General features: G+C 40.0%; 1 protein-coding gene across 1 annotated transcript in view; it reads left to right on the top strand.

The window, feature by feature from the left end:
• Positions 1-17,046, top strand: part of CORIN (corin, serine peptidase) — a 159,026-nt gene that overhangs the window by 120,921 nt on the left and 21,059 nt on the right. The window contains exons 13-15 of the mRNA XM_014466634.2: positions 4,380-4,493; positions 6,421-6,531; positions 7,726-7,852. Of these exons, the coding sequence (XP_014322120.1) occupies positions 4,380-4,493; positions 6,421-6,531; positions 7,726-7,852 (352 nt within the window). The remainder of the gene's footprint in view (positions 1-4,379; positions 4,494-6,420; positions 6,532-7,725; positions 7,853-17,046) is intronic.

Raw genomic sequence — 17,046 nt, 5'->3', positions numbered from 1 at the left:
AAATATATGCATTAGAACAGTGATGGCGAACCTTTTGAGCTCGGCGTGTCAGCATTTTAAAAAACCCTAACTTAACTCTGGTGCCGTGTCACATATAGAAATTTTTTTTATATCTGCAACCATAGTAAAACAAAGACTTATATTTTTGATATTCATTTTGTATATTTAAATGCCATTTAACAAAGAAAAATCAACCAAAAAAATGAGTTCGCGTGTCAGAGGTTCGCCATCACTGCATTAGAATTTAGCAATGAACAATGTTCTGAAGTCTCCTGCTCACGTGGTAAATTTTTGTTGTTGAAGTCGTTTTCACTGTATAATTGTTAATGTAAACAATATTTGAAAATCTGTCAGTATTAGGAATATTTTCACCAAGTGTTTGGAAGAATTTTGCAAATCTGAACACATCATTCCAGAATTATGGGATGGAACCTAATATTAGGAGTGATTGTTAAGTCAGCATTATTGGTACAGAAGACTTTATTGTCTTAAAGGTTGACAGTTTGTCATTAATTGAAATATACTATATAAAAGAGCTGCCTGTGAAACTAGCAACTTCATGAAACAAGCTGATTTCCAATCTAATATTTTCCAAGCATTAATACCTAAGCAATGAAGGAAAAGGCAAAGATCTGGGCAAAGAAATGAATAAGAATCACGTAAAAGAAAGGAGAGCTGAAGAAAATAACAATGGAATTATATTTCTGAGTTTTGCCTTCATGTTATAGATTTGAGTTTGAGACTGAGATTAGCTTTTGCTAAACCTGTGCCCACAATTTAGGTGAGTTACAAGCAGGAGCAAGGTGGTACCTGGGCTGTGGTGTGAGCAGCAAGGCTTCTCAATGGGGCGGTCATGGGAATAGAGCTAAAACAGTTCCTTTATTTCTACTGTGGAAATAAAACCCTTTATTACATGAACACAGCACCACAATTCCTAATTGATCACGATTCCACATACACCATAGGGAGAAAGATTGACAGCAATACAAATGCCTGAGTGATGATGTGCCTTTCCGTTTCTCTCCAAATAACTTAAAAATCATTCCATTGTCTATCTTTGGTTTCCTCTTGGGCTCAAATAAAATAAAATCTATAAATATAACCTGAATATTTTCTCCTAGTCAAAACCCCCTTAGGCTGTGTTTAAAGAGCACATTGTGGGGTTTACTGCTTGATTTTAAGAGTTTTCCAAAAGATTCTTTTCTACCCAGTTGGTCACTTTAGCATCACACTGTAGCTTTGATGAGTGAGCGTTGTCATTATCTCTGTGCCAAGTGGTTGTTATTTTGACACCAATGATGATTTGGTTTCATAACCTACAGCTGCATTAAACACTCCATCCCATGATACCTATTTTTAATTTTTTTTATTGATTTCAGAGAGGAAGGGAGAGGGAGGGAGAGATAGAAACATCAGTGATGAGAGAGAATCATGGATCAGCTGCCTCCTGCATGTCCCCTACTGGGATTCGAGCCCACAACCTGGGCATGTGCCCCAACTGGGAATCAAACCGTGACCTCCTGGTTCGTAGGTTGATGCTCAACCACTGAGCCGGCCGGGCCTGTTTTAAATTTTTAATGGAGTCCTGACCTTTTCCTTTTAAAGTATACATTTAAAATATCATTGTACCAAAAATGTCACTTTAAAGGGAGGGTGGTTTCTTCACAAAATAACAAGACTGTCTTCCATGTGATGAATGTCTTGACCTTTTCATTCTACTTCATGTATGCTTTACTATAACTCCACGAAGGAGGTGTGAGGCCACACAAACTTTTATTACAAAACAGAAGATACAGAAGAGGAAATTAATCTTATCAAGTACACATTTAATCTTTTGTGTCAGGCACTTTTATTACTATTTTAAAGATATGAAACTGAGGTTCAGAGAAGTTAAGAAACTCATCCAAGATCACACAGCAAGTGAGATTGGGGCTAGGATTCAAGTCTAGATGTCCAACTCTGAAGCTGTGCTTCCCTCATGCCTTTTAGGGAAGAACACAACTAAAGATCTGAACCTGGATCCCAACTGGATCTTTCTTGAAAAAGCTGGATTTGGAGAGATTTATTTATTTTCTCTAAATTTCACTTGTAAAATGGTGATGGTAATACTGATGTTGTGATGTTCAGATCTAGAATTTATAGTGGGTAGTGAATGTCTCTTATTGTCATTACTTTTTGTGAGATGCAGGCCTTATGTCTCAGAAGATCTACTTTTGTGGTCTTTCATTAGCTCATTCCAAAAGTCCACATTCTTCTTCCTACTCGAAGGAAGAGAACCTTGTGAATAGTCAGAAAGACTCCTGCTTTTTCTCCCTTTCTCCCCACACAGTGGGGCTGTGATGAGAGAAGCAGCCCTTAGAACGGGTGGCACTGTGGGATGCTGACACCTCTGTCTGATTTCCCCCGCTCTGGGGTGGAAGCGGCACACTGTGCCATTTGGCAGGGGCTGGGCCCTGAAGGGCAGACTTCCGGCTCCTTCGCAGATCTCCTGGGACCCCAGGGGCTGCCATTGTCAGAACATTCCAGATGATGCCTGTATCCTCCGCTAGCTGAAAATCCAAATCATGTCCCTGTGAGTTCCCAGAGCAGATGTTCCCGGGCCTAAGACCATTCCAAATGTGCAGCTGGTAAAAGACTCTCCTCTCATTATTGATTTCCTGACTTTTTGAAGGCTGAAACACTTCAAACCTAATTTTACCTCATAGTAAAAATACGTCTTTTGGTACCTTTTCTTGATAAGAATTTGGAAAAGCATATTTTTTTCTTATAATGGATTTCAAGAATCATGAGTCAATCATCTATGAAATTTCCCCGAATTATTTGTGCCAAGTCAGATGAGAATCGCATTTTTTTAAAAAAAACTCATTTTATCAGTACTTTTCATCTCACTCGCCTTAAATTAAATAGTCTTTCCTGGAAATGAGAGAGTCTTTTTGTTCCATTGTAGATGAAGTTCCATCTAAAATACACACGTAAGAGATCTCACTTATATGTGGAATCCAATGAACAAAATAAATTGATGAACAAAATAGACCCAGAGACATTGGAGCATGGAACAGACGGATGTATTTCAGAGGGAAGAGGTAGGGTGGGGCTAAAAGAGCTTAACTGAAGAACTTATATGTATATATGCACAACCCATGGACACAGACAATAGTGTGATGAAGGCCTGAGGGGGCAGGTGGCAGGTGCTGGGTGGAGGGGGTCAATGCGGGGGTGGGGGGAGGGGACATCTGTAATACTTTCAATGATAAAGATAAATTTTAAAATAAAATAAAATACACATATGTTGAGGGTCTGCCAAGGGCTAGCTACTGTTCTAGGCAGGGGTGAAAGGTACCCAAACATGAACGCCCTGTGGCCTCTTTCTTCATGCACCTTCCAGCCTGAGGAGGGCCAGGGGTCTAACTGGAGTGACAAGAACACATTAGAGCCCAGGCCGCATGGCTCAGTGGTTGAGCATCGACCTGTGAACTGGGAGGTCGAGGTTTAATTCCAGGTCAGGGCACATGCCTGGGTTGCCAGCTCCAGCCCCGGTGGGGGGCGTGCAGAAGGCAGCTGATCAATGCTTCTCTCTCATTATTGGTGTTTCTATCTTTCTCTCCCTCTCCCTTCCTCTCTGAAATCAATGAAAATATTTTTTTTTAAAAAGAACACATTAGACTCTTGGCATGTTTTAACAGACATAGGAGACACACTGTGCGTGATTCAAACATCATTAAGTTCATCGCAAGTGCTTCTGTTTCAGAGGCAAATTACAATTCAAGCTTATAGTCTCGATCTGGTGCAAATGTGCTCATTTCCATTTTAACTGATAAAGTTTGTAACCTTAGGTCTCTGGCTACATTACTAAAGTAAGTGATGGCTTTCATATTGGCTCTGAAACTTATTTTGTCGGTATTTGGCATAGGAGGGGCCTCTTTTGCCACACACACAGATGGCCTGTACATTTGTGGACTGAAATTACATTTTTAGATAATATGCATGTAGATTACTAGGTTTTTGCATCTTTGCTTAAAAGCATAACTCACCATTTTATAGAGGAGTCTTATGTGTTGGCAAGTTGACTCAGAAAGCAAAAGGAACAGTTAAAGATGAATGTTAATGTATAATTGCTTTTTCTTCCCCCCCCCCGCCCCATTTTTCTATACTTCACATTTGGTCTTCTCTTAGCAGAGCTGTACTACTTATATTGCAGTATGGAGAGTATCAAGTATTTCTACTTTCAAGATCATGTGTTTATGGTATATAGGAGTAAACACTCTTTGAGAAAAAAGAAATCAGGCCTTTCTGTTGTAATTTTTCTACGTAGCTTGATCACATTCATCTTTATTTTCACCTCCACATCTATTGCAAATGACCTTTTCTTCTGTCTCCAGGCTGTAAAGAGAGAGGTCTGTGGGAATGTCCATCCAACAAACAGTGTTTGAAGAGCACAGTCATCTGTGATGGGTTCCCAGACTGCCCCGATAATATGGACGAAATAAACTGCTGTGAGTCTTACAGGAACTTGTCAATGCACAAAATTACCTCTCATTGTGAATAGAAGCTAGAAATTTGGAAATATGTGTCAAAAGCTTTTAGTATGTTCAGACTTTTTTTTTTTTTTACCAAAACTGCACTTGTAAGAATATATGCCAAGAGGACAGTCAAATATGTATAAATTTATGCACAATGGTATTATACTAACACTAGAGGCCTGGTGCACGAATTCGTGCACAGGTGGGGTCCAGCTGGCCCGCCCCATCAGGGCTGGCCAGGGGGAGGGGCCACGAGAGGTTGGCTGGCCAGGAAGAGGGCTGGTTGGCCAGCCACAGTGTGCGTCATAGCGACTGGTTGTTCCAGTCACTTGGCTTTTATATATATAGATTATTTATAACATATAAAAATTAAAATACTGCAAATATCAAAAAGTATGGGGACATAAAATGAAATAATATGCAAAAATTAAAAACCAAGTATAGGACTAATTTCTTCTGGGTTCATTACATATCATTAGGCGAATAAAACAAAATATAAAGTATTATGTGTACTATTGTCCTGAGTTTTGAAAGTACATAGATCCACATATAGAAAAAGATTAGAAGGTAATAAGTTCACAATTATAACCCCCTGGGTGGTGGGATTATTACGTTTTTGCGGTTTTTTAATTTTTGTATTTTCTACCTTTTCTAAATGAATGGCCACATTTTTCAGCATCAGAAAAAAATTTATGTCTCTTAAGATGTCTTACCTACTGGTTATAGAAAGCCCAGCTCATCAACTTAAACAATAAAGATATTTATTATCTTTATTATAGTCTATATTATATGTAACATATTATGATAGAAAAAGTCAAGTGTAAGAAGGATCCATGATTCTCTTAGTTGGGCTTGACCTTGGGCTGACTCCCACCAGGTCCAGAGCACCGGGGGCACTGTGCCTCCTTGATCATATCCAGTGGGAAGAAATGAGAAGCCTGCCCTCATCTCTCCAACATCAATTAGGGATTCGCTCAGATTAGCCAAACTTGAGCAGAGTCCTGCTAAGTGAGGAGCCTTTGTGTGGATCAGCAATGACCCCACCTGAACAGCTGAAATGCAACTTCTCAGGGAGAACCGATTAGGGAAAGAGGCTGGGTCCTCCAGGCCACCTCTGATCCAGGGTAGGACACATGGCCTGGCCAGCAGAGTCTGGGCAGGAACTACCTTGCAGAGTACAACCCACAAAACCTTAGGCTAAGACCCTGATCTTGGCTCACATGTTCACTCTTGGATGAATAATTATATTCAGAAAAAAATAATTGTGATCAGAAAAATGCCGTGTCCTGCTTAAGCTGATCAGGAACTTCCTCTGGAGCTTGGGACAGTGTGCACTGGGGAGGCGGGGAGCGGTGAACAAAATCATTATTCCTTTAAAAAGGAGAAAGAAAGGAGATGGGTGCTAGGTAGGCAACCAAGGAGTTTCACTGTGACTTTTTTAAAACCCAGGAGAGAATCAGGTGTGACTCAGAGAGTCATTTACTAGTAGAGATTTTGAAAACGTAGAAAGTACCCACATATGTGAACAGAGCTGGTTTTCATGCTGTGGTGACTTCAGTCCACTCACCCCCTGTGCTCTGCTTGTGACACAGCAGATTTTAACCCTGTTCTTTAATTTTTGATATTTCTGCTGCTTGGTACTACTCGTTCAATCCTATTGTTAGAGCACCCAGTCCCTTGGAGGAAGGAGTTCTGTTGAAATGCGTGCTGTCTGTATGGATTGACATCTGTGAAATGAGGTTTTACCGATTCCCTTAGTCTGTTGGCCACCTGTTCGGAGGCCTCAGTGAACCCCTCTTCTTGGCTTGTTCCCGCTGGCAAATGGCTATGTGCGTGTTAGTGGTAATCACATTTACTTGTAAAATGTTTCCGTCTTCTTGTTTCTTGTCCCCTGTACCAGCATTCTGCCACGAGGATGAACTGAAGTGTGCAAACCACGAGTGTGTGTCCCGTGACCGGTGGTGTGACGGTAGAGCCGACTGCTTGGACAGTTCAGACGAATGGGACTGTGGTGAGCTGCTTGCTTCTGCCATCTGCTGTACACTCGGCTAAATGAATCCTACATGACTTCACAGATCGTACTAACCAAGCTCATCTATTTTGCTTTACTACTGTGAAAGCTGACAGTGGTGATTCATATCCGTTATTTCCAAGTCACAGAAAATGTCCCTGCTCTATTTTGTTACTGCTCTATTTGAAATGCCTACATTATGTGCAAAAGCACTTGAGTTCAAATTGTTATAGATTATAATTTCTAAATTCATCCCTCAGCTTCAGCAATGATCAGCACTCTGTTATTCTTGTGTTATTGACACCTCCTGGAATGGGATATGAAAGTGGCCCTCCCAGCTTCTCTAGACGCTTGCTCCATATCCAAATGGGACTTGTCACTATTACTTCTCCATGTGGAAGAACCTAAAGGCATCTCCCATCAATACCTCCAGTATTTCAGTTTGTAATCTTAAATTTGCTTGATTCCATCATCCCACACTCATCACTCTTTCTGTTCACTTAGCTCTTACTTCATCTGGCATCATCTGGCCAAATCGTAGTTATCATGTGTGTTGTGATTTAATGCTCGAAAATGATCTGCAGTTTGTTAAGTACAGAGGATGTTCTTTTATAGAATAGGAATTAGCACATATGCCAGATTAACATCACCATCACACGCTTGCATGTTCACCACCGCACACTTGCATGCTCACCACCGCACACTTGCATGTTCACCACCGCACACTTGCATGCTCACCATCGCACACTTGCATGCTCACCACCGCACACTTGCATGCTCACCATCACACACTTGCATGCGCACCATCACACACTTGCATTCTCATGTGCTTTCTTGAAAGGAAATGATATCAGTGAAGGTACAACTAGCTTCTTATAATTATGCAAATTATTGGGAAAACTCATGGGAATGGGCCCTGCCTCTGGCCATCTTCTAAAAAAAACCCAAGTTAAGAACTATCTGTCTCTTTCACTGGAACCTACAGTATTTTGAGGGCAGAGAACGTTTCTAAGCCATTTTCTCAGTCTTCCACCACACTGAGGCAGTGATTGTCACAGGGCAGGAATTCACCAAAAGGTTCTTAACTAAAATGAATAAAAATGAATGTATGCAAGTGAAGAGAGGCACGTAAAGTTACCCTTTGGATTCTCGAGAGGAAATGTTTTTAATTAGGGTTTTCTCTTTTGTTCTCAGTGACCCTCTCTCAAAAGGAGAACTCGTCATTCCTGACTGCTCACAGGTCTGCCACAGAACACCACGTGTGTGCAGATGGCTGGCAGGAGACCTTGAGTCAGCTGGCCTGCAAGCAGATGGGTTTAGGGTAAGGTCAGTAGTGTGTAGCACTGATGAATTTCTCAGAGGGCTTCGCGGAACTTGGCTGTAATATCTTCCTTATGAATGCGGAGCGGCGGAGTGCTCTCAAACAGAGCCCTCCCTGGCACGGGAAATGAATCAGGTGACAGCACCGCATTTAATGACAGGCACCTGCTCTGAAGAGTCTGGGTGCAGAACCAACTTTGATGAAGCCTCTAAAAATAAATGAAGTAATTGTATTTTAAGTACATCTGAAGTGAAATGCTTTCCTTATTTATAAAAGCATTAAGATGGTTTCCTACGAGGAACTGGCTGGAAAATCGTGTGAGTATTGAACATTCCTTTTTAAGCAGCACATGTCTGTTTCATAAGTTGAGAAATAAACTTGAAGTTGCTGGTATTTCGGTTTACCCCAAGTAATGTAGGAAAGCTAGATCAGGGAACGTTTCACCATTTTGCTTCCTAGTAGAATGAGAAGACACTCACTCTGCCTTTGATATAAACACACTCAAAGAGATACTTCAAAAGTTACATACTTGCTATTATGTGGGGTTTTTTCTTTTAGTTCTATCAGGGATGAAAAGCAATAATTGAAGGGTGCTAGAGTATATATCTGAGTGTGTGTGTGTGTGTGTGTGTGTGTGTGTGTGTGTGTGTGTGTGTATTACTATGTATGTGAGATTTTTGGAAAAAAAATTTTGTAGAAATGAGAGAAATAAATGGACTTATAACATACTAGAATAAAAATTGTACTAATGGCATTTTCCAGGATTCCACTGAGCAAACTTGAAACAATTTTACAATGATGAACCATTCAGTTAGGGAATAATAGGTAGCAGCATTGTTTTAAAATCCCAGTTAGAGCCCTAGCTGGTTTGGCTCAGTGGATAGAGCGTCAGTCTGCGGACCGAAGGGTCCCAGGTTCTAGTCTGGTCAAGAGGTCAAGGGCATGTACCTCGGTTGCAGGCTCTTCCCCAGCCCGTGCCTTGGTCAAGATTTGTGCAGGAGGCAACCAATTGATGTGTTTTTCTCACAGCGATGTTTTTCTCTGTTTTCCCCTCTCTCTTCCACTCTCTCTAAGAAATAAATAAAAAAAATATCCTCGGGTGAAGATACAAATAAATAAATAAATAAAATCTCACTTTGAAAAATTCTCTAAATCCCAGAATCTTCAGCTCATTTTTCCCACATAAAGACCCACATCTTTGGAAAATTGAGTAATCGAGGCTAATCAATAATAAAAGAACTTTAAACTTTGCCAGAGTGGAAAAATTATATTTGCCAAGATCCGTTAAATTATACTTTGTTTTCCCAACTTCCTTATTATGTCTAAATGAAATGGGATATGATTTGGTCAGAGAAAAATGAAAAGCGTTTTTGAAAGTGCTTTATTTTCCCCTCATCAAGACACAAGATTATTTCTTAATGTGAAAGCTAGATTACATGATGACGGATAACTTCATTGAGAGTTCTGAGAGAAAGTCGGAACTACAAAGATTTTACAACCAGAAAAATTTCTTTGATAAGCCACCCGGTTCTACTACAAGTAGAAGGGATCTTGTTTTAAATATTCTACTTTATGTTTCTTCTAATTTTTTGCATATAAGATTTAAGTTTTTTATTGTGGTAAAATGCACATGACATAAAATTCACCATGTTAACTATTTTAAAGTGTGAAATTCAGCGGTATTTAGTATGTTTACAGTGTTATGCAATCATCACCATTCCCTGGCTTCGTTCACTTGGCATAATATTATGCATCGATATATTGGCACTTCATTCCTGTTTGCGGCTGTATAATATTCCATTGCATAGGTATACCTCATATTAAAAAATCTATTCATCCATTGATGGACATTTTGCTGGTTTCCTCCTTTACCTATATTGTGTGCATATTGAATTAAAAAAATCTCTTTACTCCATTTTCTTAACATGGTGGGAAATTCTCATTTCAGTATTTTAGATATTTAGAATCTAAATTGACATTTAGATTTTTTAAAAGATAACTATTTCAAAGAACTACTAGGAAAATCTGAACAGTATAGTTGGAAAATCATAACCATTATTTGGCTGAGTTCATGGATAAGTAGTGATAAGTCTTTCAAGGAAATGAGTAGGAAAGGTAATCTTAGTATTTTTGTATTTTTTGATTGCCTTCAAACTCTTCAGTTTACGTGGGTGTTTTATGAATTGACAGAAACCTGCACAGTCAGGGTGGGGCAGGATTGAAGATAATGAGCAAGATGAGACCAATTCCTGTTTAGGAAGCCGCTCTGTTAACACTGTTCCTGAGACGAGCTGCTTCACAGATCTGCCACTGATGCCTCAAATCAACTTGAAGTAGCCCAGTGCCTTTGAGTCATTTTCTCCAGATTCAAAGTCCTCAGTAGGAGGGTCTGTCTGGCTATGACTAGTTATTGACTGACACTCCAGCTGCCAGAGGCAAGGAGAAGGCATAGCGGTCTCCTTTAGCTTCTGGAGTGAAGTGTCCACTGCACTGGCCTGCCTTTATACCTTCAAACATACTCTGCACCAGAAACTTGAAGTTATAAGAAACTTCTGCTTAGGGCCCTGTATGAGAGTAGGCCTTGTGTGGAGGATGCAAATGTGAATCACATCACCAAAGAACTTCCAATGTATTGGGAAGACATATGAGCAAGCAACCAAGAACATAAAATTAGAGAAAAATTCAGACTTTTTGTCATCTAAGAATGGTTCATTGATAGCACAGCACATGACATTTCTATTAAAATTATATAAAAATATTCAGCTCTAAGATGATCTTAATACTGTAGTATATATTTATTAAATTATTCCTTTATTCATTCAGTAAACATTTATAGAAGTCAGCATTGTAGTGTGGTATCCAAAACAAATGTAACCCAACTTCAAATAGGTCATTCAGTGACATGAGGGGGTACATTTTGGAGCTAGTTCATAAAAAATTACATGTCTACACCCAATTACATGTCTTGCAGGGATACTACTGAAATGCTTTCATGATAGAGGCAGTTGATTAAAAACACCTGCATTTAGCATTTTTCAGACTTTCCTTGTCTAACCGCACAAATGCTAGGCTTTCAGGTAAGTGCTTGTCTGAATGAGATGATTCAGAGTTCTTTGCTGAATTTGAGAACCTTTTACCCCCACCTGCAGGTATCTCTAGAGTTCACCCGGCTTGGAAGTAAGATGGTTATTTGATTAGACAAGGGTATAAATCAAGTCCCTAAAACCTCATGATAGTATATGGACTTTGCTGCCTACATGTCCAGTATCAAAAACATATGGATATTTATTTAATCAATGATACAAATCAGACCTTAAACTATCCTCTAACACTTGCCAAATGCTCAGTGGAGACATCTGGTATTCGAGGAAGTTGGTCGAAGGGATGTGATGGCTCTCTGTGTCTCTCGGCTTCACAAGTTTATCTTTATGTAAAGTTAGATCATCCAGAAACAGGCTGTACTATTTTGGCAAAATTCCTTTACGGAATTGATTTCAATCTGATTTTATGCCCTAATCTTTTAGAGTTGGTCAACAGAAGAAACATGCTTCAAAAACATATTTTTATGTCTTGGGAAAAACCAAAGACAACATCTATTATATAACCTCATAGTCCTTTATGTAAAGATTTACACTGTAATTTTTTTCCTACTCTCAGGAGAAGTTTCTAATTTCAGATTTCATTTGTCATGTAAGAACTATCTAATTCAAGATGATTTTCTTATCGATTGACTTCCTTGAAGCTCAAAGACAGATTCAATCCTCTGTAGTAGTAAATGCAGCCCAGGTTGCCAGAAGTTTAAAACTTTGTAGTCAACTTTTAAAAAATTGAAAAATAACTCACATATTATAAAATTCACTCTTTAAAGGGGTAAAAACGGTTGTTTTTAGTACAGTCACAATGTGTGCAATCATCAGCACTGTTTAATTCCAGAACATTTTCATCAGCTGGAAAAAAAATCCTGTGCCCATCAGCAGTCATGCCCTGCTCCTCCTTCCCCCAACCCCTGATAATCACGAATTTACTTTCTGTCTTTATGAATTTTCCTCTTTTACACACTTCACACAAATAGGATCATGCATTATGTGCATATCTTGTCTGGCTTCTTTCACTTAGCATAATGTTTTTCAGGGTTCATCCATGTTGTAGCATGTGTCAGTACTTTATTTCTGTTTATGGCTAAATAATATTCCATTGTTTGTATATATCCCCATTTTTATTACCCATTCATCAATTGATGAACATTTGGGTTGTTTCTACTTTTTTGGCTCTTATCAATAATGCTGCTATGAATATTCAAATACATATTTATATGTGAACCTATGTTTTCAATTCTCAAGGGTATGTACTTAGGACTAGAATTGCTGGGTCAGATGGTAACTTGATGTTTAATTTTTTAAAATAACTACCAAACTGTTTTATGAAGAGCTGTATCGTTTTCTACTCCCACCAACAATGCATGAGGGTTCCAATTTCTCTATAGCTTTGCCTCTGACTAAAAGGGATCGCTCTGGTTGTTGTATTGAGCATAGGCTGGAAGGGCAAGAAAAGGAACAGGAAGGTTAGTTAGGAGGCCACTGAAGTAATCTAAGTGAGAGATTTTGGTGATTCAGATCAGTATATTAGCAGAGCACATGGTGATAAATGGTTCGATTCTGAATATATTTGAAAAGTAGAGTCAACAGGACTTCCTGACAGATAGATGTTGGTTAGGGGTTGAGAGTAGTTAACAAAGAAAAGAGCTGAGAATGACTTAGAGGTTTTTGGCTGGAGTAACTGGAAAGATGGGATAAAAATAAACTGGATGGGGAAGATTGTGGATGGAGCAAGTTTAGGGAGAAAGATCAGCTCTGTTTTGGACATGCTAAGTTTGGGTTGTCTAGTAGACATTCAAATAGAGGTGTTTATAAGGCTCAAGTCTGGAGTTTATTAAAGAGGTCTTGGCTGGAGATATATATTTGGGAGTCCCTGGAAGACAGATGATATATAGATTTATGGGACTGGGTGATATAACCAAGAGAGTGAGTATAGAATAGAGACGCTGATGTAGGGCTGAGGCCTAACATTAAGAGGATGAGAGAAGAGAAGCAGCAAGCCAAAGGAGTTGAGAAAGAACAACTAGAGGTGTTAAAGTATGGACATCCTGGAAACCAAGTGGAGAAACTGTATCAGGAGAAGGCAATGGTCGGTTGTACCAAATGCTGCTGAGAAGTCAAGTAAACTGACGACTGAAAACCAACTGCTGGTTTCAGCTCTGTGGATGTCATGGGCATGACCAGTTTCAGTGGAGTGAGGGGGCTAAAGCCTAAGAGATAGTGGGAAGAGAGAAATAAAAAGTAACTATTGAACATTTTTTAGGGATTTTGCTGCAAAAGGGGAGCAAAGAAATGTAGTGAGAGGCTGGTGGGGGAAGTAGGAAATCTTTGATTTCCTATTTCCATGGAAGCACTCACTATTCTGTGGCTGAATTCCTATAAACCCCACCTGCCACAGTACGAATGTCCCACCTCCCCATAATTCATATGTTGATTTCTAATTCCTCACAGAGTGCTATTTGGATGTGGGGCTTTAGGAAGTGATAAGGTCAAGAGGATGGAGCCTCCTGAATGTGATTAGTGCCTTAAAGAGTCCAGAGAGCTCTCTGATGCTTTTCTAAGTTGGTGGCCATCTGTGAACAAGGATTCAAGTCTGAGCATAGGCAAAGGACATCTCGGGTACTAAAAGTAGGTCCTCAAAGCACCAGTTATCAATAAACATACTTCATTGATGAGGCCAACCAGCTGTTCAAACATAAGTCCCTTTTAATATTGCTATATGTGGGAGTTTTGTGGTAAGTCCTCACACCATCTTGTGACCTTACCATTGTATGATTTTTCAATGGATAGCAGTGGGGAGGTGGGGGTAGGAAAAATTTATCCTGCAGCACCATAATCCAAGTGTTTTTTACTTTTTGAAATGTCACTTAGAGTAATAAGTAGATGCCTGGCATCTCGTAAGTAGAACTCAGCTGAAGCAAACTTACCAAGTGTTATTTTCTTTTTTTTCACACAGAAGCTTTGTAGTTTTCTGGCAGATGTGTAGCTCTGGCACAGAGTATTCATTTCCTACCCATTAGCAAGAAGCTGCTGGTTAAATGACTGCCTGGGTGAGAAGAAAATCATAGAGTCCAATGTGTGGGTGTAGTTTTTTTTGGAATGTGCTATTCTGGGGTGAGAAAGAATAATACTTTTCTTGAAAAAGTGTTACATCCTAAAGAAAGAGAAAATGATTTAAAGTTCTTCCATGAGACCATTGGATATGAGGTTTTAATAAACAAAGCAAGGTAAATCTACCAGTTGTCCTGAGAGCATTTCCATAAGGTCACTAACAGCAAGTTCTGGCAAGAATTTGGATATTTGTTAGCAAACGAAATCTCAAACTGTCAGTTGAGTTAATGAATAATTTATGAAATTAAATGGAAACTTCTCAGTGGTGTAGACAAATTCACCATTATTAACTGAAATGGAACTACTTGAGGTCCTGAATTAATTAGATTTTTAAAAACTTACATTTCATTTTGTGGTAAAAAAAATGGATTCACGTCCTGATTTATAAAATTAAAGATGGTTTCCATGGGTTCTCCAGAAATAGGTACTGTCAAGACCCAGCTTTTAGCCAAAAATATCAGGGTAATTGTAAGCAAGAAGATTTTAGAATAGGAAGAATTAATCTCCATAAAGTCTCTGGGTGCATCAGATCCCCCAGTCATAATGAATATAGCCAATAGACATAGATATGAATGGGTCCTGGGAAAATAAGAACATGATTTATAACTTGAGTGATCCATCAGGAATTGACCAAAGAGGTCTGTGTGACTTCTGTTAGAATTTCTTATGTGGTGGTGACTTCATTTTGGAACTCTAACAGGAGACTCCTGGTGATGACTTAACTTCTGACCTACTATGTTGTTCATGTTGTCTTTGCAACCTACTGCAATTTGGCTTTCTTCTACCTCCTAGATAGGACTGATAGTCGGCAATGATATCTATATGGCAAGCCTGCTGGCCTTATTATTCATACAGTTTGAACTCAAAATCCAGTTTCTCACTCTGGCATGTAAGACTGCATAATCTGTACCCTGCCTCTCTCGCTTACCCAATATCCTAGCACTTTCCACTAGTCCACTAAACTTTATGACACATTGACCTTATTACTGTTGACGCTGAGAAAGAATGTACCTGCTAAAGAAGGACTCCTTGTGGTTAATAGGGCCCACATTTATAATCAGAGTCTAGCAGCCATTGAGTATGTGGCCTCTCATGCTTGCAGTATTTCAGTCAAAAGGCACAGACTGGGCAGCCAAGCTTTCTGCATTGTGCTCCCGCTGTCCAAACGGACCCTTATAAAGGAGTTCCTGGAATCATATTTTGACCAATAGAATTGAGACTTTCTGTCTAATTAGAGCTGCACAATTATATTAGCATCTTTACTGATCAATCAGAATGGCTCCATTGCAACCAATCAGGACAATGATTTTGGACCAATCAAATTGTTAATTGGAGTCCTCATTTGCATGAAAATGGACCAATCAGGGGCCAGGGGCAGGAACTTCTCTCTATATAAGCCAATCTCTCCTTTTCTTTGGGGAGCTCACTTTCTGCTTCTTTTCCTCCTGGCTTGAGCTGTGACATGGAGCTGTGTCACTGGAGCTGTGGCAATTGAGTTGCAACCCTGGGGCTGTAATGCTTGGGCTGCTACACTTCAGCTGCTTTGCTTGAGTCTTTACTTGAGCCCTTTCACTTCAATAAAGTCTCTTCCTTCACTGCACCTCAGCTTGGGGACTCTGGTTGATTGACTTGGTGGCAGCAGCTTTTTGTTAATATTACTGATGTTCCCACACTGCAAGCTCCTTCCCATCTCAGGGGCTTTCCTTTACTGTTCTTTTTGCTTGTAATGTTGATCTCTAGACCTTCACAATTACCTCTATCTAAGCATTCTTATCTCAGCTCATATATCAACTACCTTGTTGAAGCAGCTTTCACCCATGCCAAGTCACTCTCTATTTGCTTCTTTTGTCTCCTTCAAAACACTTCTCAGTATCAGAAATTATTTTTTCACACGTTTGTAATTTCTCTCTCGCTGTCGAAAGTAAAGAAGGCTTGTTTTTCGGGGATGTGTGCTGACTTTCTGTTTTTAAGTAAGCACTCCCAGCATAATTATGACACAAGCATATGATGCCTTATTGCTAATGCAAAGCGACTTGGTGGGAGTGGAACAAGTATAGGCCAATTGTCTAGAGGTCAAATCAGATCTACTCTAATCACCTAAGCCTTGAAATATATAATTCCTTTTGTAGTGTCAGGATGTTTCAGAATTCTGGATAAGTTCTATTTATACATTTTTAATGTCTTATGAGCACATAATTCAAGAAGCAAATTTGAGTGAAATAGTTTTTGCTTCTCTGCGCAGTACCACCTTCAGACCCAGAACAGAGAGGCCTTTCCCTGGACCCCATGATTTGGGGAGTGGTTCTCAACCAGGGGTGGCCCTGCCCTAAGAGAACGTTTGGAGAAGTCTGTAGACATTTTTGTGTCAATCCAGGAGTGATGGGGTCCTCCTGGCATCTAGTGGGCAGAAGCCAGGGATAATGCTAAACATCCTACAGTGCACAGGACAGCCCCACATAGCAAATAATTATCTATACTTATAAAAGCATAGTATGCTAATTAGATCGGACATCCTTCTGGACGTCCTTCCTTCTGGACAAAGCTGCAGCAGGTGGGAACCTCGGCAGAGGCAGCAGAGGCCCCGGGCCATGGGGGCAGCGGGTGGGGGCCAGGGCCAAGGCCCTTGCATGAATTTCGTGTATTGGTCCTCTAGTCTGGTATAAAAGGTCGCAGTGCCAAGGGCACAAAATCCCAATTTAGAGGGACCACCCTGGCTTTCCGCCTCCAGCCAAGCTTCACCCCAGAGTGCAAGAAGTCTGTCAGCGAAGGAGTTATGCCCATCGAGAGTCTGGGTTCTTGTTCAGCAATGTTTTCAAATTATGGTTCTGACCACCACCAGCCACAGCACCTGGAGTCCTATTAGAAAGGCAACCTTTTCGGGCCCATCTCAGACTTGCTGAATCAAGGAAATCTGGGGAAGGGGCAACATCTCCATTTTAACAGGGTCTCCAGGTAATTCTGATGAATGAATTGCCAAGATTTGAAAAC

This window comes from Myotis lucifugus, unplaced genomic scaffold (genome assembly GCF_000147115.1).
Source record: "Myotis lucifugus unplaced genomic scaffold, Myoluc2.0 scaffold_349, whole genome shotgun sequence".
Classification (NCBI taxonomy): Eukaryota; Metazoa; Chordata; class Mammalia; order Chiroptera; family Vespertilionidae; genus Myotis; species Myotis lucifugus.
The sequence above is the reverse complement of the archived record's forward strand: the minus strand, read 5'-3'. Positions and strand labels throughout refer to the sequence as shown.